This window comes from Erinaceus europaeus, chromosome 7 (assembly GCF_950295315.1).
Source record: "Erinaceus europaeus chromosome 7, mEriEur2.1, whole genome shotgun sequence".
Taxonomy (NCBI): Eukaryota; Metazoa; Chordata; class Mammalia; order Eulipotyphla; family Erinaceidae; genus Erinaceus; species Erinaceus europaeus.
The window spans coordinates 13,243,542-13,271,463 of NC_080168.1; the positions used below are offsets into that span (position 1 = coordinate 13,243,542).

The 27,922-nt window shown below is 49.1% G+C and overlaps 1 protein-coding gene across 1 annotated transcript in view; it reads left to right on the plus strand.

The window, feature by feature from the left end:
• Nucleotides 1–16,306: 16,306 nt before the first annotated feature.
• EFHD1 (EF-hand domain family member D1) overlaps nucleotides 16,307–27,922 on the plus strand; it is a 42,545-nt gene continuing 30,929 nt past the window's right edge. The window contains exon 1 of the mRNA XM_007520367.3: nucleotides 16,307–16,867. Within this exon, the coding sequence (XP_007520429.1) occupies nucleotides 16,380–16,867 (488 nt within the window). The 5' untranslated portion in view covers nucleotides 16,307–16,379. The remainder of the gene's footprint in view (nucleotides 16,868–27,922) is intronic.

Genomic DNA, 27,922 nt, shown 5'->3' on the forward strand with positions numbered 1-27,922 from the left:
AGTCAATCTAGCCACACACCCCCGCCCCCAGCTCCCAGAGTAGCTCGAGGCCTCGTCTCCTTTCCGGCTTTGTGGCCTCCGCTCCACTGACATGGTGCTGGCTCTACTGGTGGCGTGGGGAGAGATCCACCAGGGCCTCGGTGTGGTGTCCAGGCCTCTGCCCCACCCTGCACGGCTCCTTGGGTTAGTTCTCACATCCACCTGTCTGTTTTCTCTCCCTGCCTCACTGGTATCAGTGATAGTTTTGCACCCAGAGGGCAGCTTGTGGCCCATGATGCTCAAGGAATGAGCGTTGGCCTGAGGCAGGCAGGCTGGGGAGTGGTTTCAAGTTGCACTTTGCAAACAATTGTCTACTGCAGTAATAAACGAAACTCAGCAAGCACGGTGTGGACTTTTTCATGAAGGGGAGAGGATGGGGGTGTGCATGCCCTGCCCTCCAGAACATGTGTGTGTGTGTGTGGGGGGGGTTAAGTTATTCATTCTAAATGCATTCCATCAGAAGCCTTCCGGGAATCTCTTAATTAACTGGTATTAATCATTGCCAAAACTCAACTTGCATTTTCAATATCAAAAACATGATCATTCTTCCCAACTTGAGGTAGGGGTATTGGAATGAAAGGACATTCCAAGAATTAAGATTTTGAAGTAAGACATCCTTCCAGGTTGCAGCCTGGGAGGTGGTACAGTGAATAGCATTGGCCTCTTTTTAAAAAAATCTTTATTTACTGGATAGAGACAGCCAGAAATTAAAAGGGAAGGAGGTGATAAAGAGGGAGAGAGATACCTGCAGTCCTGCTTCACCACTTGTAAAGCTTTCCCCCTGCGAGTGGACCAGGGGCTCGAACCTGAGTCCTTGAACACTGTAATACATGCACTCAACCAGGTGTGTCACCACATGCCTCCTAGCGTTGGCCTCTCATGTGAGGCCCCAAGTTTGGTCCCTGGTGTCCATATGTCTGAGTGATGCTCTGCTTCTCCTCTCCCCTCTCTTCTGCCTAATATTTTTTTTCCTATTCTTATTTCTAATATTTTAAAAAAAGAAGTAGGGAAAGGGGGCCAGGTTGTGGTACACCTGGTTTAGTGCACATACAGTGTGCAAGGACCCAGGTTCAAGCTCCTGGTCCCCACCTGTAGGGGGAGAGCTTCACAAGCGGTGAAGCAGGGCTAAGGTGCCTGTCTCCCTCTCTATCATCTCCATCCCCACTCGATTTCTGGCTGTCTATTCAATAAACAAAAATAATTTTAAAAAAATAATAAAGACCATATCATTAAAAAAAAAGGGGGGGGGAAGAATGAACTCCACACCTCAGTTTGGATAAAGTAGCTTAGATCAAGTAGCTCAAAGATGGACACGAGCCTTTAATGCCTCCATGGGCCTCGAGCAGGGTGGCCCAGAGATGTGCTGGCAGACATCTTGTGTATCAGTCATGGGCGCGGCAGATCCAGCAAGGCCCTGCTGTCAGAGTGTCCACCAGATCACTAAAAAGAAAGAATCCGGGAGGAGGCAACTCAGAAGAGCAGCCCAGAGCCAGGGTGCTGCTGCCCTGTGTTGGCAGCTGAGGATGCTCCCCTAGACAGCCAGGGGAACCCCGTTCTTTTTTTTTTTTTTTTTTTTTAAGAAAGGATTAATTAACAAAACCATAGGGTAGGAGGGGTACAACTCCACACAATTCCCACCGCCCAATCTCCATATCCCACCCCCTCCCCCGATAGCTTTCCCATTCTCTATCCCTCTGGGAGCATGGACCCAGGGTCATTGAGGGTTGCAGAAGGTAGAAGGTCTGGCTTCTGTAGTTGCTTCCCCGCTGAACATGGGCGTTGACTGGTCGGTCCATACTCCCAGTCTGCCTCTCTCTTTCCCTAGTAGGGTGGGTCTCTGGGGAAGCTGAGCTCCAGGACACATTGGTGGGGTCTTCAATCCAGGGAAGTCTGGCCGGCATCCTGATGACACCTGGAACCTGGTGACTGAAAAGAGAGTTAACATACAAAGCCAAACAAATTGTTGAGCAATCATGGACCCAAAGCTTGGAAAAGTGGAGAGGAAGTATTAGGGAGGTACTCACTGCAAACTCTAGTATACTTCTGCTTTCTTACTTTGGTGCCATACTCCAAACTCAGTCAATTTCTGCTTTGCGTTTCTACTTTTTTTTTTTTTTTACATGCAAAACATTCCCCAGATTCCCATTTAGCAATACAACCCCCACTATTTCATTCATCATTTTTCATGGACCTGTATTCTACCCACCCACCCACCTACCCCAGAGTCTTTTACTTTGGTGTAATACTCCAATTCCATTTCAGGTTCGACTTGTGTTTTCTTTTCAAGTCTTGTTTTTCAACTTCGGCCTGAGAGTGAGATCATCCCGTATTCATCCTTCTGTTTCTGACTTATTTCACTCAACATGATTTTTTCAAGGTCCATCCAAGATCGGCTGAAAACGGTGAAGTCACCATTTTTTACAGCTGAGTAGTATTCCATTGTGTATATATACCACAACTTGCTCAGCCACTCATCTGTTGTTGGACACCTGGGTTGCTTCCAGGTTTTGGCTATTACAAATTGTGCTGCCAAGAACATATGTGTACACAGATCTTTTTGGATGGATGTGTTGGGTTCCTTAGGATATATCCCCAGGAGGGGAATTGCAGGGTCATAGGGTAGGTCCATTTCTAGCCTTCTGAGAGTTCTCCAGACTGTTCTCCACAGAGGTTGGACCAATTGACATTCCCACCAGCAGTGCAGGAGGGTTCCTTTGACCCCACACCCTCTCCAGCATTTGCTGCTGTTCCCTTTTCTGATGTGTGACATTCTCACAGGAGTGAAGTGATATCTCATTGTTGTCTTGATTTGCATTTCTCTGACAATCAGAGACTTGGAGCATTTTTTCATGTGTTTCTCGGCCTTTTGGATCTCTTCTGTGGTGAATATTCTGTCCAATTCCTCCCCCCATTTTTGGATGGGGTTATTTGTTGTCTTGTTGTTGAGTCTGGTAAGTTCTTTATATATGTTGGTTATTAAACTCTTATCTGATGTATGGCATGTAAAGATCTTCTCCCATTCTGTGAGGGGTCTCTTGATTTGGGTAGTGGTTTCTTTTGCTGTGAAGAAGCTTTTTAATTTGATGTAGTCCCATAGGTTTATACTTGCCTTAGTCTTCCTTGTAATTAGATTCGTTTCATTGAAAATGTCTTTAAAATTTATGCGGAAAAAAGTTCTTCCAATATTTTCCTCTAAGTATCTGATGGTTTCTGGTCTAACATCCAAGTCCTTGATCCACTTGGAATTTACTTTTGTATTTGGTGAAATACAGTGATTCAGCTTCATTCTTCTGCATGTTTCAACCCATTGTTTCCAACACCATTTGTTGAAGAGACTCTGCTTTCCCCATGTAATAGTCTGGGCCCCTTTGTCAAAGATTAGATGTCCATACGTGTGGGGCCTCATTTCTGGGCTCTCAATTCTATTCCACTGGTCAGTGTGTCTGTTCATGTTCCAGTACCAAGCAGTTTTGATGACAATGGCCCTATAATATAGTTTGAGATCTGGCAGTGTGATGCCTCCGGTTCTGTTCTTTTTTCTCAAGATTGTTTTGGCAATTCTAGGTCTTTTCTGGTTCCAGATAAACATTTGTAGCATTTGTTCTATTCTCCTAAAAAATGTGCTTGGGATCTTGATGGGGATAGCATTAAATTTGTAGATGGCTCTGGGTAATATATTCATTTTGATGATGTTAATTCTTCCAACTCATGAGCATGGAATATCTTTCCACTTCTTTGTGTCTTTTTCAATTTCTTTGAGTAGTGACTCATAATTTTCAGTATACAAGTCTTTCACTTCTTTGGTTAGGTTTATTCCTAGATATTTTATTGTTTTTGTTGCTATAGAAAAAGGAACTGATTTCTGGATTTCAATTTCTTCTAACTTAGTGTTTGCATAGAGGAATGCCACTGACTTTTGAATGTTAATTTTATAGCCTGACACATTACTGTATTGCCTGATGATTTCCAAAAGCTTCTTGCTAGATTCCTTAGGTTTTTCCATGTATACTATCATGTCATCTGCAAATAAGGAGAGTTTGACTTCTTCTCTTCCAATCTGTATTCCTTTAATTCCTTGCTCCTGCCTGATTGCTATGGCAAGAACTTCCAACACTATGTTGAATAGTAATGGTGATAGTGGGCAGCCCTGTCTAGTACCTGATCTGAGGGGAAATGCTTCCAGTTTTTCACCATTGAGTATGATGTTGGCTGTAGGTTTGCTATATATAGACTCCACTATCTTCAGGAATTTTCCATCTATTCCTAATTTTTGTAGTGTTTTGATCATAAAGGGATGTTGTATTTTGTGAAAGGCTTTCTCTGCATCTATTGATATGACCATGTGGTTTTTGGTCTTGCTTTTGTTGATGTGGTGGATCACATTGATTGATTTACGTATATTAAACCAACCTTGCATGCCTGGGATAAACCCCACTTGGTCATGATGAACAATCTTTTTGATATACTGCTGTATCCGGTTGGCTAGAATTTTGTTCAATATTTTCGCATCTATGTTCATCAGAGATATTGGTCTGTAGTTTTCTTTTTTGGTTGTGTCCCTGTCTGCTTTTGGTATCAGGGTGATGTTGGCTTCATAGAAGCTGGCAGGGAGTATTCCAGTGTCTTCAATCTTCTGGAAGACTTTTAAAAGTAGAGGTATTAGTTCTTCTTTGAAAGTTTTGTAGAATTCATTTGTAAATCCATCTGGTCCAGGACTTTTATTTTTGGGAAGATTTTTGATAACTGTTTCAATTTCATTAGCTGTGATGGGCCTGTTCATGTTATCCACTTCCTCTTTACTTAGTTTTGGAAGTTGGTAGGTATCTAGGAAATCATTCATTTCTTCCAGGTTCTCTAACTTGGTGGCATATAGTTGTTCATAGAAGCCTCGCATGATATGTTGAATTTCTGCAGTGTCTGTTGTGATATCTCCTCTTTCATTTAGTATCCGATTTATTTGGGTCTTCTCCCTTTTTTGTTTTGTGAGTCTGGCTAAAGGTTTGTCGATTTTGTTTACTCTTTCGAAGAACCAACATTTACTTTCATTGATCTTTTGTATGGTTTTCCTATTCTCAATGTTATTTATTTCTGCCCTAACTTTAGTAATTTCTGTCCTTCTGGTTGCTTTAGGGTTCCTTTGTTGTTCTTCTTCTAGGTCTTTAAGATGTGCAATCAGGCTGTTTATTTGTGCCTTTTCTTGTTTCCTAATGTGTGCTTGTATAGCTATGAACTTCCCTCTTAGGACTGCTTTAGCTGTGTCCCAAATATTTTGATAGCTTGTGTCTTCATTTTCATTGAACTCTCGAAACATTTTGATTTCTTCCTTGATTTCCTCTTTGACCCAGAAGTTGTTAAGAAGTGTACTGTTGAGCTTCCACATTTTGGCACTTTTACTAATCTTTTGTTGATTGTTAAGTCTTAGTTTAATTCCACTGTGGTCTGAGAAGATGCTTGGGATGATTTCAGTGCTCTTGAATAGGCTGATGCTGTCTTTGTGGCCTAATATATGGTCTATCCTTGAGAATGATCCATGTGGATTTGAGTAAAATGTGTATTCCAGTTTCTTGGGATGAATGACTCTGAAAATGTCCAATAGTTCTAGTTTATCTATCTCTTCATTTAGCTCCCTTATGTCTTTACTGATTTTTTGCCTGGATGATCTGTCAAGTTGAGATAGTGGGTGTTGAAGTCCCCTACTATGATTGTGTTACTGTTAATATATTGCTGTAGCTCTTTCAGTAGAAGTTTGATGTATTTAGATGGCTTCTCATTGGGTGCATAGCTATTAATAATTGTTAAGTCCTCTTGATTGACTGATCCTCTGAGCATTAAGTAGTGTCCATTCCTATCTTTTTTAATCTTATCTATTTTAAAGTCTATCATGTCAGATATGAGAATAGCTGTTCCTGCCCTTTTTTGTGGGCCATTGGCTTGAATGATAGTTTTCCATCCTTTCACTTTAAGTCTGTGTTTGTCTTGTTGCGTTAGGTGAGTTTCCTGTAGACAACATATTGTTGGGTTGTGTTTTCTGATCCATCTTCCTACTCTGTGTCTTTTAATAGGTGAATTCAGGCCATTCACATTTATTGATATCAAAGATTGAAGATATTTTAACGCCATTCTTGTAGAGTTTTAGAGTGTTTTGATATATGTTCTATTTGTGGTGGTCTAGTTGTTTATAGGAAACCTTTCAGAACTTCTTTCAAGGCAGGCTTGGTGATGGTTGCTTCCTTCAACTGTTGCTTGTCTGAGAAGGTTTTGATGCTTCCATCTAGTCTGAATGACAATCTAGCAGGATATAGTATTCTTGGCTGAAAGCCTTTCTCATTGAGCACTCGATAGATATCTTGCCATTCTCTTCTGGCCTGTAGTGTTTGTATGGAGAAGTCTGCTGCTAATCTTATGGGTTTTCCTTTGTAGGTGACTCTTTGTTTTTCTCTTGCAGCCTTGAGGATCCTTTCTTTATCCTTATTCCTTTCCAATCTAAGTATGACATGTCTTGGTGTCTTTAGGTCTGGGTTAATTCTGTTTGGGACCCTCTGGGCTTCTTGAATCTTTATGTCTTTGGTGTTGTCTAGACTAGAGAAATTTTCAGCTATTATGGCCTGGAGAACGCTTTCTTCCTCCCCTTCTCTTTCTTCCTCTGGTAAGCCAATAATGCGTATATTGTTTCTTTTGAAGTCATCCCATAGGACTCTGTTGTTGTTTTCAGCATCTCTTAATCTCTTTTTGAGATCTCTTACTTCTTCTTTAGTTGTCTCTAATTCATCCTCAATCTTGCTAATTCTGTCTTCAGCCTCATTGATTCTATTCTCTCTGCCCTCTACTGCTTTCTGGAGTTCATCTATTTTGTTGCCCTGCTCTGATACTGTTTTAGCTTGATCAGCTAGTTGCCTTCTTAGCTCAGAAATTTCAGCTTTCAGCTCTCTAATAACCATGAGATTATTAGAATTTTCTTCCATATTCTCATTTGTTGTTCCTGCAGTTCTGATTACAATTTTTTCAAATTCTTTACTCACTCCTGTTATTATTTCCTTAGCTAATGTTTGGATGTTGAACTCGTTGTTTTGTGCTTCGCCCTCTGGAGGACTTTTAGCTGGACTCTTGTCCTGGTTTGAGTCTCCAATATTTTTTCTTGTTGTTTTAACCATTATATAAGTTAACAGTTTTTTCAATCCCTGAGTTGGAGTTCAGTGGTGTAAAAGCCTTTTTTTTTTCCCCTGTAGGCTATGGTAGCCTGAGGGCTTTTAAACTATCAATAGGCTTCTTGGCTTAATCAATGACTCCTGACCAAGAGATAAAGCAGGGTGTGGCAGAGATAATCCAGTGGTTATGCAAAGAGACTTTCACAGCCCTTCAGCTATGCCACAGAGGTATAGGTCTTCTCCTGAGTTTCCCGGTTAGATCTCTGTGCCCTGGTGTCCCTCCCTGTTGCTGCTCCAGATTCTGAGGGTAGTAGCAATGGAGACTCAGAGTTGTACTTGGTGAGTCTCTGGGGAGTCCTTTCCTCCCTTCAACTGTCCCCTTGTTGGTGGAGCAGACTGGAGGTGGTGTCTCCACTGACAAACTGTCGAACTGTTAGCAGTCACTTAATCTCTCCTTAGGCCCCTCTCTCCTCTCTGTCACCAGCCACGCGTGTTTGTACTCACGGGTGATTTACTGGGTTTCTGTGGTCATTCTAGTCCTGTCTTGTTTCGGTCCGGGTGGTCTCCTTTGGTATTCCTAGTTGATCCGGGAGAGGAGAGGAGAGGAGAGAAAGCGATCTGCTGCTCCGGGAACCCCGTTCTATGGAGAAGGAAGGAGGACCAACATGAAACTCCACTCTTCACCATTCTGCCTCAGCTCTGACGCTCCCCCGAGAGCTCCATGGGCATATCCAGTGGTGTCCCACGGCCAATACAGAAGGCACAGAGTTGGACTAATTCACAGAAAGGTGGGATGAAGCCGAGACTTGTACCCCCCATATCCCCGATGGTCACATGGACTTATGTATTCTGAGGAGAGAACCAGAGCATGTCCTTGTCACATGCAGGACCACTGAGAGGCTATTACTCTGACCACCAAGAACCTCTCCCTGGCTACAATTGTTGGGGGTACCACTCTGGGGAGCAACAGAACAGAATCTCTGAAGGTGTTACTCTTAAGAGGGTAGGCCATGAGCAATTTTCATTTTCCACATACTTGTTTTTATTGCCAGCAGGATTGTCACTGAGGCTCAGTGCCAACAATCTGAATCCATTGCTCCTGGTGGCCATTTTTTCCTTTATTGCCTCCTCCCTTTCTTCCTTTTTTTTTTTTTAGATTTTATTTATTTATTAATGAGAAACATAGGAGGAGAGAGAAAGAGCCAGACATCACTCTGGTACATGTGCTGCCGGGAATTGAACTCAGGACCTCATGCTTGAGAGTCCGATGCTTTACCCACTGCGCCACCTCCCGGACCACTTTTTTTTTTTTTTAAAGACCTTTCTTCCTTTCTTCCTTTTTGCTTCCAGGGTTATTGCTGAGACTCAGTGCCTGCACTACAAATCCACTGCTCCTGGAGGCTATGTTTTCCCTTTTGTTGCCCTTGTTTATTGCTATTACTATTATTGTTGTTACTGTCATTGTTGTTGGATAGGACAGAGAGAAATGGAGAGAGGAGGGGAAGACAGAGAGGGGGAGAGAAAGACAGACACCTCAGACCTGCTTCACTGCTTGTGAAGCGACTCCCCTGAGGTGGGGAGCCGGGGGCTCGAACTGGGATCCTTACTCCGGTCCTTGCACTGTGCACCACGTGTGCTTAACCTGCTGCACCACCGCCCGACTCCCTGCACACCTGTTCTTAAGTCATCTTTCCATCCAATAAAGGTTTTATTGCTTTATGTAATATTTTTATTTATTCCTTTTTTATGGATAGAGATAGAAACTGAGAGGGTGGGAGCTGGGCGGTGGCGCAGCGGGTTAAGCGCACTTGGCGTGAAGCGCAGGGACCGGCGTAAGGATCCCGGTTTGAGCCCCTGGCTCCCCACCTGCAGGGGAGTCGCTTCACAGTGGTAAAGCAGATCTTCAGGTGTCTGTCTTTCTCTCCCCCTCTCTGTCTTCCCCTCCTCTCTCCATTTCTCTCTGTCCTATCCAACAACGACGACATCAATAACAACAATAAAAAACAAGGGCAACAAAAGGGAAAATAAATATTAAAAAATTTTAAATAATGAAAAATATATGTATTTGTTTTATTAGTAGGTGAAGGAGAGAGACAGGCAGAGAGAGAACACCGTGCATCATTGGCACATGCAAGACTGGGGAATGAATTTGTGTTTGAGAGTCCTACACTTCAAGCACTGTGCCACTGTGTGTTTATTTACTTGTTTGTCTGCCTGTCTGTCTAAACAGGCCAGAGCACCATTGCTGTGGCACAAGCCCCTTGCTGGCATGTCCTGTGCTCTGCCACTGAGCCTCTTTTTGTGACTGGGTGACTTGTTCTTATCACACTGGCTTTCCTCTTGAGGTAGTTATATGTGATATTGGGGCTGGGTGGGGTGGGGGCATCTGTTAACCATGCTCAAGGATCTTGATTCAAACCCCCGCTCCCCACCTGCAAGGGGGACGCTTCACCTGTCGTGGAGCAGGGATAATAGTATCTCTCTTTCTCTCTCCTTCTCTATCTCCCTCCCCCTCTCATTTCCTCTATGACATGCCAAATATAAGAAAAATAAAGAGAAAAATCAAGCAAAAAAACAATGTCATTGAGAACAATTGAGTTTTTGTCTTACTAAACGTTAATGAATTAACCAGTCCATCTTCTACAGTGCAGGGAGGCGGTCATTCCCCGAGGTTGCCACCAGGTGGCGCCCCGAGCCATACATTCCTGCTCGGGGGTCTGATACCAGCACCAGGTGGCCTTTGCGACTGAGGGGAGGAGTGAATGTCTGCAGGGTGCGAGCAGGACATGATGGTGCTGGTAAAGCCCCCAGCATGTCAGTGGGGCATGTCAGTGGAGGACCTCGTGGGCGTGGAGGGCTACAATAGCGGTGGTGGGTCCCTGCAACAGTTGTCTCTGGGTCCCTGGTCAGGTGGAGCCACACGGGGTAGGAACACTGAGTGTTCTGGTTTAGGCTTTCTGTTCATGAAGCTCGGCTGTGGACTCTCACACAGACCTCTCAGAACACATGCAAGTCCTGTGCACTGCCCCTGCACCATCTCCCCAGCCCTTCTGGGGGGGGTCTCAGAGGAGAGGCCTCTAAAGATGTTGCTACCCACACCGCCCCAGGTGGGAAAGAGCTGAGTGTGTGTGTGTGTGTCCAGGCCCCAAAGGGACCTAGCCCTAGAGGGTGTGAGGGGACCTGCAGAAGTGAGGACTTGGTCTGAAAACTGTCACCTGCCCCTGTCCCTGATGTCTTTTGTCTTCAGAGCAGACAGCTTAAGACCTGCCTTGGGGCCCAAGAGTCTCAAGGCTTGGTGGTTCTCACCACCACTCCACAGTCTGTTTTTCTAGAAACAGACAAGATAGGAGTTTCCAGCCCCTCTTTAACTTTTGTTTGTTTGTTTGTTTAATTAGCTATTTAATGTTGGTTTACAAAATTACAAGATATCAGGGGAACAATTCCACACTGTTCCCACCACCAGAGTTCTGTGTCCCCATTCCCTCCAATGGAAACTGCAGTGATAGCGGCCCTCTTAGCGCAGTAGGCAGCGCGTCAGTCTCATAATCTGAAGGAAACTGCAGTGATTCACTCAAAGTCACAGATATGGGCTGACTATTGTTTCTAAAATGATCTATCTGTCTATATTTTTGCCCATTTTTTCTATGGTCCTGCCTTCTTTACCTTTCTAAGTCACACCTGCACCTGTTACTACTTCCTAATGTCCTTCCTTTTCTCCTCTTCTTTCTCTGGGTCCTGATGGAGTTGGGTTTCAGAGCCCTCTGGTCATCCCCCTAACTTTTCTCCCCTTCTGGAAGCATGAACCAAAAATTCTTTTTGGGGTGTAGAAGGAGAAGGTCTGGCTTCTGTAATTGCTTCTCTGCTAGACATGGACGTTGGCAAGTGAATCTATATCCCAACCTGTTTCTACCTTTCCCTTGTGGGCTAGAACTTTGGGGAGGTGAGGTTCCAGGACACATTGGTGAGATTGTCTGCTCAGGGAGTTCAGGATGGAATCATAGTAGCATCTGCAACTTGTTGGCTGAAAAGCAGTTAATATATAAACCAGGACAAAATGTTTAATGAACAGGAACCAGAACATAGGAATAGAGCAGGTGAGAATAGAGATTTTAGCTTGGTAAGTAGTTAGGAAATCTATTTTTAGGTATGTTCCTAGGTGTCTATGACTTTAGTAATTTTTGCTTGAGTTTGATAGTTAATATGGAGGCAGACTAAGAATATTGTCTGGGAAGATGTCAAAGTTGAGAATAGGAAGGTGGGGCTGGGTGGTGGTGCACCTGGTTAAACACATATGCTATAGTACACAAGGACCTAGGTTTGAGACCCCAGTCCCCACCTGCAGGAGGAAAGCTTCATGAGTGGTGAAGCAGGGCTGCAGGTGTCTCTCTGTCTCTCTCCCTCTCTATCTCCTCCTTCCCTCTTGGTTTCTGGCTGTCTCTATAATAAATAAATTAATATAATTTTTAAAAATATATTTATTTATTTTTATTGTTGTTGTTATTGATGCCATCGTTATTAGGACAGAGAGAAATGGAGACAGAGAGTGGAGGGGAAGACAGAGAGGGGACAGAAAGATAGACACCTATAGACCTGCTTCACCGCTTGTGAAGCAACTCCCCTGCAGGTGGGCAGCCAGGGGCTCGAACTGGGATCCTAACGCCAGTCCTTGCGCTTTGCTCCATGTGCGCTTAACCCACTGCACTACCACCCGACTCCCTATTAATATATATATTTTTTAATTTAGAAAAATAACTAGAAAGCTGAATTAGGGCAGAGAGTAGCTCCCAATATTCTATAAATGAATTAGAACACTGCTCAGCTCTGGCTCTGGCTTATGGTGATGATGGGGATTGAACCTGGGTCTTCAGAACCTTAGGCCTGAGATTCTTTTTTTTTTAATTATTATTTTTTTATTCTCTTTTGTTGCCTTTGTTGTTTTGTTGTTGTAGTTATTATTGATGCCATCGTTGTTGGACGAGACAGAAAGAAATGGAGAGAGGAGGGGAAGACAGAGAGGGGGAGAGAAAGACAGACACCTGCAGACCTGCTTCACCGCTTGTGAAGCGACTCCCCTGCAGGTGGGGAGCCTCAGGCTCGAACCAGGATCCTTCCACTGGTCCTTACACTTTGTGCCACGTGCGCTTAACCTGCTGTGCTACCGCCTGGCTCCCAGGCCCGAGATTCTCTTTGCATAACCACTATGCTATCTCCCCAGCCCTCCTCTTCCTGCCTACATAGTCTCTGAGTGCCTGCATGGTAACTCTCTGTGGGACGCTTTTGTTTTCCATTCTTTTAAAAAGAGAGAGGCTGAGGAGGGAGAGCTCTTCAGCATGGCTCCACCATCCGTAAAGCTGCCCCATGGCCCTTGTGCTCCTGTGTGGTGCCGAGCTCAAGCCAAGGGCCTCATACACCCTAACATGCTTGCTCCACAGGGTGAACTGGTATGTCATGGCCCCTGTAAACTCTCTAAAACAGGGCCAAAGAGATAGCTCAGGAGGCAGTGCATGTATCTTGTCAGATGTGAATGGTCCAGGTTCAAACCCAGCACCTTATGGGAGATGCTATAGCAACAGAAGAAGTGACCCAGGCTGGTGGGGGGAGGAGGGGCATCAGTGCTGTGGTGTCTTTCCCTCGGTTTCTATCTGGAAAAATCCAGCCTGGAGCAGAGAAGCTCTGGTGAAGGTAGTTGTCATCATCATCATCTCTAAAACAGAAACAGGAGGGCAGGCAGGAGCGTTACCTACCTCCATTGCACCCCAAAGTCAAAAGCCTTTCCCTGGGAGTCGGGCGGTAGTGCAGTGGGTTAAGCGCATGTGGCGCAAAGTGCAAGGACTGGCGTAAGGATCCCGGTTTGAGCCCCCAGCTCCCCACCTGCAGGAGAGTCGCTCGCTTCTCAGGCAGTGAGGCAGGTCTGCAGGTGTCTATCTTTCTCTCCCCCTCTCTGTCTTCCCCTCCTCTCTCCATTTCTCTCTGTCCTATCCAACAACAATGACATCAATAACAACAATAATAATAACTACAACAACAATAAAAAGACAACAAGGGCAACAACAGGGAAAATAAATAAAAATTTTTCAAAAGTCTTAAAAAAGGGGGCCCAGGTGGTGGCGCACCTGGTTGAGCGCACATGTTACAATGCACAAGGACCCAGGTTCAAGCCCCTGGTCCCCACCTGCAAAGGGAAAGCTTCACAGGTGGTGAAACAATGCTGCAGGTTTCTCTCTATCTCTCTCCTTCTCTATCTCTTTCTTCCTCTCAATTTATGGCTGTCTCTATTCAATAAATAAAAAATAATAAACAATTAAAAAAAAAGTCTTAAAAAATTTGAAAAGCCTTTCCCTTCTTGCAAAGCTGGCTTTCATTCTCCATAGGGTCCAAGACCGGCACCCAGCCTGGCGTACCTGGGGCATGGGGTGGGGAGCAGGGCAAGGCTGGCAGCTTAGCTCTGGTGGCATAGCCCAGGGGTCCCAGGGCAGGGGGAGGGTCTCTGGCCTCAGACATGCAGGAAGCAATCTCATTCACTCATGCCCCTGTCTTCCATCAGGGGAGAAGTGAAGTGAAGTCTGTGCCCTTTTAGCACTGCCTGGTCTGGGGTCTCTGCTCTGGGAGCAGACAGAGCTGAGGCCACCCAGGGAAGCTGGCCTGAGGAACTGACCCTTGACACTGGGGTGTGACCTGGGTGCCTGGAGTGGAAGGAGTCTGGGCCCCTATGCTGTCTGGCGCCCTGGTGCCTGGTCCCAGTCAGGCATTCCTCACATAGCTGTGGGCAGGGCCTTGGGGCTGCACCCACCCGGCTTTCAGCAGCTCCTGTGTCCTGTCTGAGCTGGAGAGCTTGAGAAGCCCAGGACCGCCTAGGCGGTGGTGCACCAGGTTAAACACACATAGTGTGAGAAGCCCAGGGCCTAGCACCTGCTACCACTCCAGCCTGGGAAAGACCCATGAGCCCCCCAGGGCTCCCCAAACAAAACCAAGTCATACTAGCCCTGGAAACCATCCAGGAGAGGAAGAAGTCACTGAGGGCTTTCTGGAACCCTCTCCTCTTAGGAGTTGGAGGAAAGCGGGTGGATGTGGGCATGGAGTGGGCAATTCCTCCAGCCTGTGGGGGCTTTCTGTCCCGAGCCTCAGTGTCCCCTTCACTTTCTGCTGGTCACTACTGACACTATTTCCTGGCCATTTCACCAAAGTGCGCGCACACACACACACACACACACACAACACTGTCTTGGGACTCTTCCGCTCAGTTTCTATCATAGTATTTATCACTTAATGTACTCTATGTTTTTGTTTATTTATTTGAGAGAGAGCATAGCACTGAAGCTTCCTTCAATGTGATGAGGGCCAGGCTCGAACCTGGGTCTGTGCACATGGCAAAGCAGCACACTACCCAAGTGAGCTAGCTATTTCGGCAATCCTTTTCTAAGACTTTATTTTTTGTTGTTCAAAAAATTTTGGAGTGTATTGCACCAAAGTAAAAGACTGGGGTGGGTGGGTGGGGGGAGAATACAGATCCAAGAAGGATGACAGAGGACCTAGTGGGGGTTGTATTGTTATATGGAAAACTGGGAAATGTTATGCGTGTATAAACTATTGTATTTACTGTTGAATGTAAAACATTAATTCCCCAATAAAGAAATTTAAAAAAATTTTTTTGAGGGCTGGAATTCTGTCCACTGGGCAGAGGACTGGCACACGGGGTGGCAGGACACCAGGGGAAGCTGGTGCTCCCTGTGCCCCTCCATCTGGCTGTCTCCCCCTCTCTAGCTGAATGCCGGCTGGCCCTGGTGAAGTGCGCAGGTGTAAGGCCCTGGAGAAATGGACAACCACCCCCAGTCCTGAAAGCAGACTCCCCTTCCAGTGAATCTGACTCTCTGGCACTGGCCTACACTCAGATTCTGAAGAACGCAAAGGAGTTCAAAGGCCAGAGAGGGCTCCTCACTGGGTGGGGTGCAGGACCGCCAGTGCCCCGCCCAGGCTCAAGGCCCCCTCCCCCCACACCACCATCACAGGGGAGGTGCTTGGGGCACCAGGGGAAGCTCCAGCACAGCCTCTCCCTCCCTCCCTCCCTCTATGCCTGTGCAAATGAAAACGGGGCCTGGGGCTGAGAAATCCTGAGTGGAGGAGGCCTTGGCGGGAAAGAAAGAAGAAAGGGAAAGAAGGGAAGAAAGGCAGAGAAAAACAGAAAATAAAAAAGGTGGACGAGATGGTTCAGTGGGTAGAGAGCAAGACCTGCATCCTTGGCCCCGGGTCCAGTTCCTAGTCCTGCTTATATCTGAACTGTCCTCTCTTCTCATAAAATAACTACATCCCACCAAGGCCAGCAGACCCCCGAGTCCCTCCCAGGGGCCTAACGCGTGGCCTCTCAGCGGAGGGTCTCAAGTGTCCAGAGCTGGCGGGGTCGCAGGGTCGCCTTGCCAGCCGCCCTGGGGCGCAGCCCTGTTTACCGGCTCTGCCGGGGCTGATGTAAGCCGGTCCCCGGGGCCGCTCTGCTTGTCTGCTCCGCTCGGGTGCGGTTCACCGGGGAGCTGCAGCGCGCCCAGCAGCGGAGCCCGCGAGCTGCGCTCCTAACTGGGGCTGGGCGTCTGGTCCCCCACTTCTACCCACTTTTGAGTTCGGGGCATTTTTCGTATTCTTTGGAAACCTTTCTTCCCTGCGAGCCTTAGCGCCCCCCACCCACCTCGGGCGCCTCTCACCCGACCCGGGGCCCCGTGGGTGCCACCCCAGCGCGGGGGTGGGGGTGTCGCGAGGATGTTGCGGGGCTCGGGTCCCCACCCCCAGCCCGCCCCGCCGCGAGCACCTGCAGCCGGGGTCCTTCTGAGGGACCTGAGGAACCGCCCGAACGGTCGGGGAGCTCTCCCTCCCCCTCTCCAGGCCCCCTGCGCTTCTGGGGGCGCTGGTCGCGCCCCCCACACACTTGGCGGGAAGGAGGTGGGCACGAAAGTCCAGGCTCTGTTGAGTGACTCGGGTCGCAGCCCTGTCCCTGTCTCGGGGGTGGGTGCTTCGCTCTGTCCCCAGTCCCAGCCGGGGAGTTGGGGGGGTGATCCCCCCCCCCCCGGGCGCAGACACCTGGGAGCCCCCGCCCCGGCCGCCCCGCCCTCCAGCGCGGCCCCGCCCCGCGCTTCCCGCCGCCGCCCCGCGTCCCTGGAGTCGGTCAGCTCGCAGCGCCGCCGAGTCCCCGCGTCTCCGGCGGCCACCACCATGGCCAGCGCGGAGCTGGCGCGCAAGCTGCAGCGGCGACGGCTGCGAGAGGAGGCGGGAGGCGGCGCCCCGGAGGCCCCTGCCAGGGCACCCCCAAACCCGGAACCCCTACGCAGGGGACCCCCAGCCCCGGAGTCTCCAGCCAGGGGACCCCTAGCCCCGGAGCCTCCAGTCAAGGAACTCACAGTCCCAGAGCCTCCAGCCAGGGGACCCCGAGCCCCAGAGCCTCCAGTCAGGAGACCCCCAGCCCCGGAGCCTCCAGTCAGGGGACCCCCAGTCCCGGAACTTCCAGCCAGGGGACCCCCAGCCCCGGAGTCCCCCGCGACCCCCGACAGTGTCGACCCCGAGCTGAGCGCGCTGCTGAGCCGCCGGCGAGATATGCAGGCGGGCGGGGCGCGCCCCCGGCGCCCCCGCGTCTTCAACCCCTACACGGAGTTCCCCGAGTTCAGCCGCCGTCTCATCAGGGACCTGGAGAACAAGTTTAAACTGTGAGCCTGGCGGAACTGGGAGGACCGGGGAGGGGGAAATGGGGTGAGGGCGTCGGACGTGCCCGCCTGGGTGGAACTGGGCGAGGAGTGGGCGCTGAGCACTGGACCCCGAGTCCCCAGCTCGCGTGCGCCTGGAGTCCATCCCCCAGCGCGACCGGGGCCGGCGGGGAGGGAGGGGACCTAACTTGCGTGGAGTTTTCCGGCCTGAGCCCAGGTGCGATGGGATGGGGAGGGGGGACCAGGATTCTTGAGGTGCACTGAGCGCGGGACCCACCGCCCCCAGATCGCGTGCACCATGGGGACTCCTGACCTCCTGGGAGAGCAGGGGAGCTTGGGCACCTCTGTGCTCAGATCTATCTGGCCGGGAGTCCGGCCCTGCCTGGGTAAGGGACCCTAGGGTGCGCTGAGCACCCCCATTCGGTGTGCCTTGGATGCTACCGCAGAGAGTGAGGTGTCACAGTAGAGCTGGGCTAGCCGGAGCGGGAGTCTTAGCGCCCTGAGGGGGAAGGGGGGTCTGAGTCCACAACTGGGGGCCCTCCCCCGCCCCGAGGTCCCCCTCCCATTTGCTATGGAGCCTGCCTTCTTTTTATATATATTCCCTTTCGTTGCCCTTATTTTATTGTTGTTATTGATGTCGTCGTTGTTGGATAGGACAGAGAGAAATGGAGAGAGGAGGGGAAGGAAGACAGAGGGGGGAGAGAAAGATAGACACCTGTAGACCTGCTTCACCGCTTGTGAATCGACTCCCCTGCAGGTGGGGAGCCGGGGGCTCGAACCAGGACCGCTGGGCCTTGAGCTTTGCGCCACCTGCACTTAACCCGATGCACTACCGCCCGGATTCCCTGAGCCTGCCTTCTAGGAACCCACTCAGCCAGCCCTGCAGCTCCGCCTTTTCTCTTTGAAAAGAAAAGAGGAAAGACCTGCTGGAAGGGATCCCAGGGATCTGGATGCTCCAGAGCCCCCCAGAATCTTTCCTGATGGCTCCCGAGTCTCAGTTTCCCCATCTGAAGCATGGGGACAGCTCTCATCCTGCCTTTTAAGGCCATGGAGTGTTATAAGGAGTGTTCTGCACCCATGAACTCCTGAGCTATTAATATTAGACCCAGCAGAGGACCAAGGCTGGAAGAAGGCCCCCGGACGCACAGACCCAGCCAGGCAGGGCACCTCTGGGCTCTGCAAACCCACTGGCATGAGCTAACCTCCCCCCCTCCACACACACGTGCACACGCACGCACGCACGCGCACACACTGAGCCCCACCCAACTCCTGCCCAATCAGCTGTGCCTATCACCCTGGTCTCCTGCCCCTGGGCTCACACCTGGGAAGTGGGGGTGGGGTGGCTGGTTTGGACCTTGCAGGAAGGCTGAAGTGGGACAAAAAGAAGTGACAGGGAGTCAGGCGGTAGCACAGCAGGTTAAGCACACGTGGAAGGACCGGCCTGAGGATCCGGTGCAAGTCCTTTGCTCTGCCTACTGAGCAGAGTCGCCTCTCCAGCTATAGGTTTTGCTTATAGCAATGGGGGAGGGGTCACAGCACCGAAGCTTTCTTCAGTGCAGTGGGGGCTGGGCTCAACCCTGGTCAAGCACATGACAAAACAGCCAACTATCGAGGCGAGCTATTTCACTGGCCATGCAGGTCTCTTTTTTGTTTTAAAGATTTGTTAGTTTCTGATTGAGTGAATGAGGTAGAGAGACAATGTGGGGGGAGGGGATACAGTGCAGGGAATCACACTCAGAATCTCATGCCTGCAAGTTGCTTGTTCTAACCACAGCACCACCTGCCTATCTGCAAGCTACATGTTTTGTCTGTTTCCTACAAGACAATCTGGCAGAGTGCAGCTAGGGAACAGCCCAGGATTTGTATGTCTGAGGCTCCCAGTGGTGCTCCAGCTTCCTCCTTTTTTGCCAGAGCTCTGCTCAGCTCTGGTTTATGTTGGTGTGGGGGGTTGAACCTGGGACCTGGGAGCCTCAGGCATGAGAGTTGGTTTGTATAACCATTATGCTATCTCCCCCACCCCTCCTCTCTATTTCTCTTTCATATGAAATAAGTAAATCTTTAAAAAATTAACTTATCGGGGAGTCGGGCTGTAGCGCAGCGGGTTAAGCGCAGGTGGCGCAAAGCACAAGGACTGGCATAAGGATCCCGGTTCTAACCCCGGCTCCCCACCTGCAGGGGAGTCGCTTCACAGGTGGTGAAGCAGGTCTGCAGGTGTCTATCTTTCTCTCCTCCTCTCTGTCTTTCCCTCCTCTCTCCATTTCTCTCTGTCCTATCCAACAACAACAACAATAATAACTACAACAATAAAGCAACAAGGGCAACAAAAGGGAATAAATAAATAAAATAAAATAAAAAATTAACTTATCGTGGTCTGGGAGGTGGCACAATGGATAAAGCACTGAATTCTCAAGCATGAGGTCCCGAGTTCAATCCCCAGCAGCACATGTACCAGAGTGATGTCTGGTTCTTTCTCTCGCTTCTCCTATCTTTCTCATGAATAAATAAATAAATTCTTAAAAAATTAATTTATCTTAAAATAAAACGTGGCGGGGCAGGGGTAGATAGCATAATGGTTATGCAAAGTGATTCTCATGCCTGAGGCTCCAAAGTCCCAGGTTCAATCCCCTGCACCACCACAAGCCAGAGCTAAGCAGTGCTCTGGTAAAAAAAATAAATAAATAAATAAATAAAATAAAATAAAACATGGCGTTTGTGAGTTACTGTCCACATGAAGACATATATGCAGTCACTCTGAGGAGGCCAAGAAGGTGGCATCAATGAGGAAATGGTGGCCAGGGTCCGTCTGGGGTGGGGTTGGGGGAGTGTGGCCTGGGCTCCCCACAGAGCTTGCAGCCCACGCTGTGCTAGGGCTTGTTTTTCCAGAGTGACTGTGGCAGAACTCCTGGTCATGCTTGATGTCACTTTCAGTCATAAGTGGCACAACCAAACACCAGTGTTGGGCTCAGGAGACTACACACCCCGGCAGGTGGGTGTCAGGTACAGCTGGATCCAGGGGCTCAGATGATGCTCTCGATGCTTAGCTTCTCTTTTCCTGAAACTAGCTTCCTGTTGTCTCCAGGTGGCTCCTGCCTGCTGCTGGTGGTGTGTCACAGCAGCTCCATAGTCCAATGAGGAACACCCACAGCAAGGGCCTTATTCTCTCTGTCTTTCTCTCTCCCCCTCCCTCCCCTCCTCCCTGTCTCTTTTGTAGTTCTGCTATTGTTTCTTACGGGCTCCAAACCAGTACGTGTGCCAGGGGGAACTGTGGGTTGTGATTGGCAGTGAACTCAGCTCCACCCTACTGGGGGGCTGGACTTGGGGGTTGCACTGGTGAAGTGGGAAGCCCTGAATGACCCTCCCCACCCCACCCTGGGACCTGGCTGTGGGCCTGCATCTCAAACTCCTTCCAGCGTCTAATCTGTTCTGTTGAGTCCTCTAGGCAGGCCTTGCAAGCCTGTGGCTCCCTGTCCCCTCCCTGCCCAGGACCACCCCCTTTCCTGCCCAGAGAGCACCCCCTCCAGAAGTCACCAGGCTTCTGCCCACAACTCCAGCCAGGTCCTGTCAGCCTTGCTCTTTTTTGCTTTGGTTCTTCTGCTTAAAGAAAAAACTATAAAGATGTGTTTAAAAACATAGCAGCGGGAGTCGGGCGGTAGTGCAGCGGGTTAAGCTTGGTGGTGCAAAGGACAAGGACCGGGGTAAGGATCCTGGTTCGAGCCCCTGGCTCCCCACCTGCAGGGGAGTTGCTTCACAAGCAGTGAAGCAGGTCTGCAGGTGTCTATCTTTCTCTCCCCCTCTCTGTCTTCCCCTCCTCTTTCCATTTCTCTCTGTCCTATCCAACAACAATAATAACTACAACAATAAAAAAAAAAAAGGGCAACAAAAGGGAATTAATAAAAAAAAAAAAAGAAGAAAAAAACATAGCTGCATGTGGTCTGGGAGGTGGTGCAGTGGATAAAGCATTGGAATGTCAAGCATGAGGTCCTGAGTTCAATCCCTGGCAGCACATGTACCAGAGAGATGTCTGGCTCTTTCTCCCTCTTCTTATGTTTCTCATTAATAAATAAAAATTTTTTTTAAAAAAAGGGAGTCGGGCGGCAGCGCAGTGAGTTAAGCGCACATGGCACAAAGCACAAGGACCAGCATGAGGATCCCAGTTCAAGCCCCCAACTCCCCACCTGCAGGGGAGTCGCTTCACAGGCGGTGAAACAGGTCAGCAGGTATCTGTCTTTCTCTCCCCCTCTCTGTCTTCCCCTCCTCTCTCCATTTCTCTCTGTCCTATCCAACAATGACGACATCAATAACAACAACAATAATAAAAAACAAGGGCAACAAAAGGGAAAATAAATAGGGAGTTGGGTGGTAGTGCAGCAGGTTAAGCACTGGTGGCACAAAGCGCAAGGACCAGTGTAAGGATCAGGGTTCGAGCCCCGGCTCCCCACCTGCAGGGGAGTCACTTCACAGCTGGTGAAGCAGGTCCGCAGGTGTCTATCTTTCTCTCCCCCTGTCTTCCCCATCTCTCTCCATTTGTCTCTGTCCTATCCAACAACGACATCAATAATAACTACAACAATAAAACAAGGACAACAAAAAGGAATAAATAAATAAAATATAAAAATAAATAAATACTAAAAAAAACACAGCAGCTAGTTTTTGTGGGGTGACTCCCTTCCCACCACAAAGCTCAATTTTGAAGAAACAATTTTTCAAAGATTCAATTATGGATGAGGGAGTGAGAGAACAGACATCAAGTACAGTACACCCTACGCCAGGGATGGACCTGGGGCCTGGAGCCTGCAACAGCCCTGGTGGTTGGGCTCTGTCATGCCCTGCAGGTGGGAGTCAGGCTGGGAGGATCCTTCCTGGCCTCTGCTGGCTTCTAGGGGCTTCTCTGACCGGTGGCCTCAGCCTCCAGAGTGGTGTGGCTGTGCCTATGTCTGTGTGTCTATCTCTCTGTGTGTGTGTATTCACGTGGCCTTCTTTGCTTTTTTCTTTTTTACTTTTCCCTCTTTCTTTTGTGGAGGTAGGGGCTAATTTCACTGCTCTATGTGACTTTTTTTTTTTCTGCCTCCAGGGTTATTGCTGGGGCTCTAATCCACTGCTCCTAGAGGCTATTTTTTTCCCTTTTGTTGTCCTGGGTTTTTTTTTTTTTTTTTTTTTTGTGTGTGTGTGTGTGTGTGTGTATGTGTGATTATTACTAGTGTTGTTGTTGTTGTTGGATAGGACAGAGAGAAATGGAGAGAGGAGGGGAAGACAGAGAGGGGGAGAGAAAGACAGATACCTGCAGACCTGCTTCACCGCCTGTGAAGCGACTCCCCTGCAGGTGGGGAGCCAGAGGCTCGAACCGGGATCCTTATGCCAGTCCTTGCGCTTTGCACCACCTGCGCTTAACCCACTGCACTGCCGCCTGACCCCCTGACTTTTTCTTATTGAAGGGGGGCACTCCCAGAGCTTCCTCAGGTGCTATGGCACTCTGCTTGCATTCAAGCTCAGACCTTGTGAGTTGCCTAAATAAACAAGTTTAAATAAAGATTTATTTGAAAAATTCATTTCATGAGGATTGCCAGAGCAACAGTCATGTTGCTGGAATTGAACCTGGGACCTCATGTTTGCAAGTCCTGCACCATTGCACCCAACCATTGCACCTGCCTTCTCCTCCTCTCCTTCTCCCCATTCCTCCTTGTTCCTCCTCTTTCTAGCTATTTACTTGTTATTTTTATAATGAGATGGGGGAGGGGGGAGCATTGTCGCCTCTGGAGCCCAGTGGTGGAGCCTGGGATTGAACCTGTGGCCTCAGCCAGTCCAGGCAGAGCCCTAACAGGCTGAGCTGTGTCCCTGGCCACAGGGCCCCTTTCTAAAGACACCTCTCATGTGTGTGGGGCCCGCCCTAATTCAGGGTGACCTCAGGTCAGTGGATGGCACCTGCAGGAGACCCCATGTCCAAACCAGGTCACATTCAGAGCTGCTGGTGGCCCTGTGTTGGGGGTGGGGGCTCCTCAGTCCTGTCCCTGCTGCCCCTCCCAGACTGTCTCCTCTGCCCTCTGGGGCTGGGAATAGGGAGCCCTGTAGGCTGTGGGCTGAGGAATGTGGGCCCCTGAGTGATGCCAGCTGCTCCCCCCACAGAAGGCTCCTCCCAGGCTGCCCCCAAAGTCATTTGGAGCTGAGCTGGCCTGGGACAAAGCACAAATGGGCTTTGATCCTTTCAGCCCTTCTCTCACTCTAGCTCTCTGCCAGGGATTTCTTACACTGGAGGGGGGGGTGTTCATAGAACCAGGTCCCCCCAGCCTGTGAGTAAATGTGTGTGTATGTGAGGGGGGGGTCCATTGAGCTTAGTCTGCTTTAGGCCTGAGCACAAAGGAGTCTGGTTCCCCCAGAGTGGGCTGAAGAGGAAAGGGGGAGCCCAGGCTGAGCTGGAGCCAGAGCCCCCCTCTGCTGCCAGGGGAGCCCCTGCTGGCATCCAGGGCGGTTACTCCAGCTGGTGTGTGTGTGGGGAAGGGCTAGAAAAGCTTGAGCGTCCTCACCCTGGATGGGCCTCTGTCCAGGGAAGGGGTGCGCAGGGCAGGAACCCCATCCCATTGTCTCTGCAGCTCCTCTACCCTGCCTTTCAGCCCTGCAAAGAGAGGGTGGGAAGCCTGTCCTCTTCTCATCTCTTCTTCCTCTCCTCTCCTCTCCTCTCCTCTCCTCTCCTCTCCTCTCCTCTCCTCTCCTCTCCTCTCCTCTCCTCTCCGCTCCGCTCCGCTCCTCTCCTCTCCTCTCCTCTCCTCTTGTTTGTTCTTTTCTTTATTTTTTGGTGAAAATTCTGAAATGACAAGGGTGTCACAGAGGCCCAGCCAACACCCACTTGCCTCACCCCTAAACTCTAGGAAGCTCTGGCTTCTGTCCCCACCCCCTAACTCTTCACTCCTGCCTACTCTTGGGGGAGGGAGGGGTGTGGGCCAGAGCTGAAGGAGTTTCAGAAAGAAGCTTTGGGGGTAGACCACGGTGAGGGAGGGTACATTGGGCATCTGGATCTTTGCAGTGAATTTGACTCTAAAGATTCATTTGTTGGGGGTGGGGGAGATAGCATAATGGTTATGCAAACTGACTCTCATGCCTGAGGCTCCCATGTCTCAGATTCAATCCCCCACACCACCATAAGCCAAAGCTGAGCAGTGCTCTGGCAAAAATAAGTAAATAGGGAGTCAGGCTGTAGTGCAGCAGGTTAAGCGCAGGTGGTGCAAAGCGCAAGGACCGGCATAAGGATCCCGGTTTGAGCCTTGGCTCCCCACCTGCAGGGAGTTGCTTCACAGGCGGTGAAGCAGGTCTGCAGGTGTCTGTCTTTCTCTCTCCTTCTCTGTCTTCCCCTCCTCTCTCCATTTCTCTCTGTCCTATCCAACAACAATAACAACAATAATAACTACAACAATAAAACAAGGGCAACAACAATAACAACAATAATAACTACAACAATAAAACAAGGGCAACAAAAGGGAATAAATAAATATTTAAAATAAACATTTAAAAAATATTTTTAAAAAATAGGGTAGGGGTAGATAGCATAATGGTAATGTAAACACACTCTCATGCCTGAGGCTCTGAAGTCCCAGGTTCAATCCCCTGCACTGTTATAAGCCAGAGCTGAGCAGTGCTCTGGTAAAAAATAAAATAAAATAAAAGAACGAATAAGAAAACAGAAATTTAAAATATATATATTTTAAAAAAATAAGTAAATAAATAAAGAAGATTCATTTGTTGGCTCCTCCCCTGAGCACAGGGCTTGCAAGCCTGAGATGCTGTGTGCCCCTAGTTCCCACTGCAAGGGGAAAGCTTCCCTCTCAATTTCCCTCTGTTACTACCCAAAATCAATAAATTAATAGCATATGTTAAAAATGTGAATAAAATAAAAGCAAAATCTAGGGTCTGGAAGATAGCTCACCCAGGACACATGCTTTGCCATTTGTGCAGTTTGGGTTCAAGCCCCAGCACCACTTGGAAGTGACAGAGCTCTAGGGGAAACTCCAGGGTCATGGTGTTTCTCTGTCTCTTTGTCTCTATCTGCCTCTATCTTACATTTGAAAAAGAATTAAATATTGGGAGTTGGGCGGTAGCGCAGCAGGTTAAGCGCAGGTGGTGCGAGGCGCAAAGACTGGCGTAAGGATCCCAGTTCGAGCCCCCAGCTCCCCACCTGCAGGGGAGTCGCTTCACAAGTGGTGAAGCAGGTCTGCAGGTGACTATCTTTTTCTCCACCTCTCTGTCTTCCCCTTCTCTCTCCATTTCTCTCTGTCCTATCCAACAACAACGACAGCAATAACAACAACAATAATAACTACAACAATAAAACAGCAAGGGCAACAAAAGGGAATAAATATTTTTTTTAAAAAGAATTAAATATCGGCCTGGGAGTGGTGAAATTGCAATTATAAGAGAAATATGTCCCCAAGGGCTTTGGACTCTGCAGATTCCAGCCCCCCCCCCCATTCCCTTGCACTGGCTGTGCAGACTCAAATGTCGGGGCAACAGAACCCAGGGCTGACTTAAATTGGAGTCGGGGGGAATTCAGCCTGAACCCAAGCTGAATTCTTTTTTGGGGGTATCTCCAGCCCAAAGACCAGGAGGCTGGGAGCTGTTTCTCGGGTGTTTTCAGCTCTGCTGGTTTTCCTGGTCACAGGAGGGGGCACAGTGTCCTAGTTCCCCATCTCTCTGTCACCCTCTTTATTTATTTATTTTTCTTTTCTTTTTTCCTTAAAGTTTATTTATTAGTGAATCGAATGCAATGGGATCTTGGTCCTGAATCCTGGAAGGGAGTGCTCCTGTGGGGGCCCAAACATCCAGAGACATTTGTACACCTGGCTTTCACTATCACTGTTTGAAAGCATTAACTGGGAGTTGGGCGGTAGCGCAGCAGGTTAAGCGCATGTGGCGCAAACCGCAAGGACCAGCGTAAGGATCTGGATTCGAGCCCCCGACTTCCCACCTGCAGGGGAGTCGCTTCACAGGCAGTGAAGCAGGTCTGCAGGTGTCTTTCTCTCCCCCTCTCTGTCTTTCCCTCCTCTCTCCATTTCTCTCTGTCCTATCCAACAACATCATCAACAACAGTAATAACTGCAACAATAAAACAAGGGCAACAAAAGGAAATAAATAAATATCAAAAAATTAAAAAGCATTAACTAATTAATTAATGAGAGAGAGAGTGAGAGAAAGAGAACCAGACATCACTATGGCACATGTGCTGCTCCTTGGGATTGAACTCGGGACCTCATCCTTAAGAGTCTAATGCTTTATCTGCTGTGCAGAAGATAGGGGTGGTGGTTATTATTTGCCTCCAGGGTTATCAATGGGGCTCAGGACCTGCACAACTCCACCACTTCTGGCAGCCATTTCTTTCCTTTAAGTGGAGGGTTAGAGATAGAGGGAGAAAGAGAGAGAGAAAGAAAGAGGGAAGAGAGAGAGAGATTGAGAGAGAGAGAAAAGACACTGCAGCGTGGTTCCACCGTTTGTGATCTTCCTGCTTGCAGGTGGAGCCCTGGGGTGGCTCGGGGCTAGAACCAGAGTCCTCGCACATGGTGACATGTGCAGTGTACTGGGTGAGTCACCTGCCAGCCCACAAATATTTATTTAGATGGGGGGAGGTGAGACCAGAGCACCATTCAGCTCTGGCTTATTGTGGTGCTGAGGATTGAACTTGGGACCTCTGGGGGCATGCCAGACCTGTGTTCTGACACGGGGAGCTGCCTCTCGGGTTCCAGTGTTTTCTTCTGTCACTCTAGTTCCCTCTGCCTCTTGCTGGGCTGATGGTAAACTTCTCCTATGCCCCCAATCTCTGATCACCTTCCCTTAGGCCTGTCACTGTGGATTTTTTTTTTTCATTTACTTTGGATAGAGACAGACAGAAATTGAGAAGGAAGGGTATCTTTCTTTCCCCTTCTCTGTCTTCCCCTCCTCTCTTAATTTCTCTCTGTTCTATCTCATTTTTTAAAAATGGAAAAAAGGGATGGGGCAGTGGCACACTAGGTTAAGTACACATAGTACAAAGCGCAAGGACCTGAGCAAGGATCACAGTTCGAGCCCCTGGCTCCCCACCCGCAGGGGAGTCACTTCATAAGTGGTGAGGCAGGTCTGCAGATGTCTATCTTTCTCTCCCCCTCTCTGTCTTCCCCTCCTCTCTCTGTTTCTCTCTGTCCTAGCCAATAAAATAGAAAAAAATGGCCGGGGGGAGTAGTAAATTCATAATTCATAGTGCTGGCACCGAGTCCCAGTGATAACCCTGGAGGCAAAAAAAAAACAAAACAAAAAAAAAAAAACAAAAAACCAGACTCCAAAGTCCCAGGTTTGATCTCCCACATCACCATAAGCCAGAGGTAAACAGTGCTCCCAGTGCTTCCAGTGCTCCAGTGAAAGAAAGAAAAAAAAAAAGAAGAAGAAGAAGAAGGAAGGGGGAGATAGACAGACAGACAGATACACAGAGACCTGCACTCCTGCTTCACCACTCCTGAAGCTTCCTCCCTGCAGGTGGGGACTGAGGCCTTGAACCCAGATCTTTGCGCACGGTGGTATGTGCACTCAACCAGGTGTGCCACCAACCAACCCCATCACTGTGAGTTCTGCTGAGGAGTCCCTCCCCCTCATACCTGGTACCTGCCCTCGGGGTGGCAGGATGTCAGTGGGGGGCTGGCTGTCTTTATGGCTGAGTTTCCTCTTTAGGGCTAATTTCTTCCTCCATCCCCAGTACCCCCCAGAATCCCTCCCCATACCCCAGTGCCATGGGGGGTGCCCTGACTCTGGGAAAGGGGCTAAAACTCAGTGCCTGCTCTTGGCCCCGGGTGGGGGCTCAGGAAGGGCACCTTGGTGAGGTGGTGGTGTCCTTTCTGCAGTGCCAACACCAGCTGCCGGGCTGTAAGTGAGATGTGGAAAACAGTAAGTGACCACCGGCTCAGGTTGTCCCCAAGATCGCGTGACCCACTCAGGTGTGCTGTCCCAGCAGGAACCAGGTCATGGGGCTGCAGGCACCCTCGGCCCCCACGGGGCTGGAGTTAAGGTGGTGCCAGCCCGGGCAGGGACAGTGGGGGTGGGGAGATACAGGAC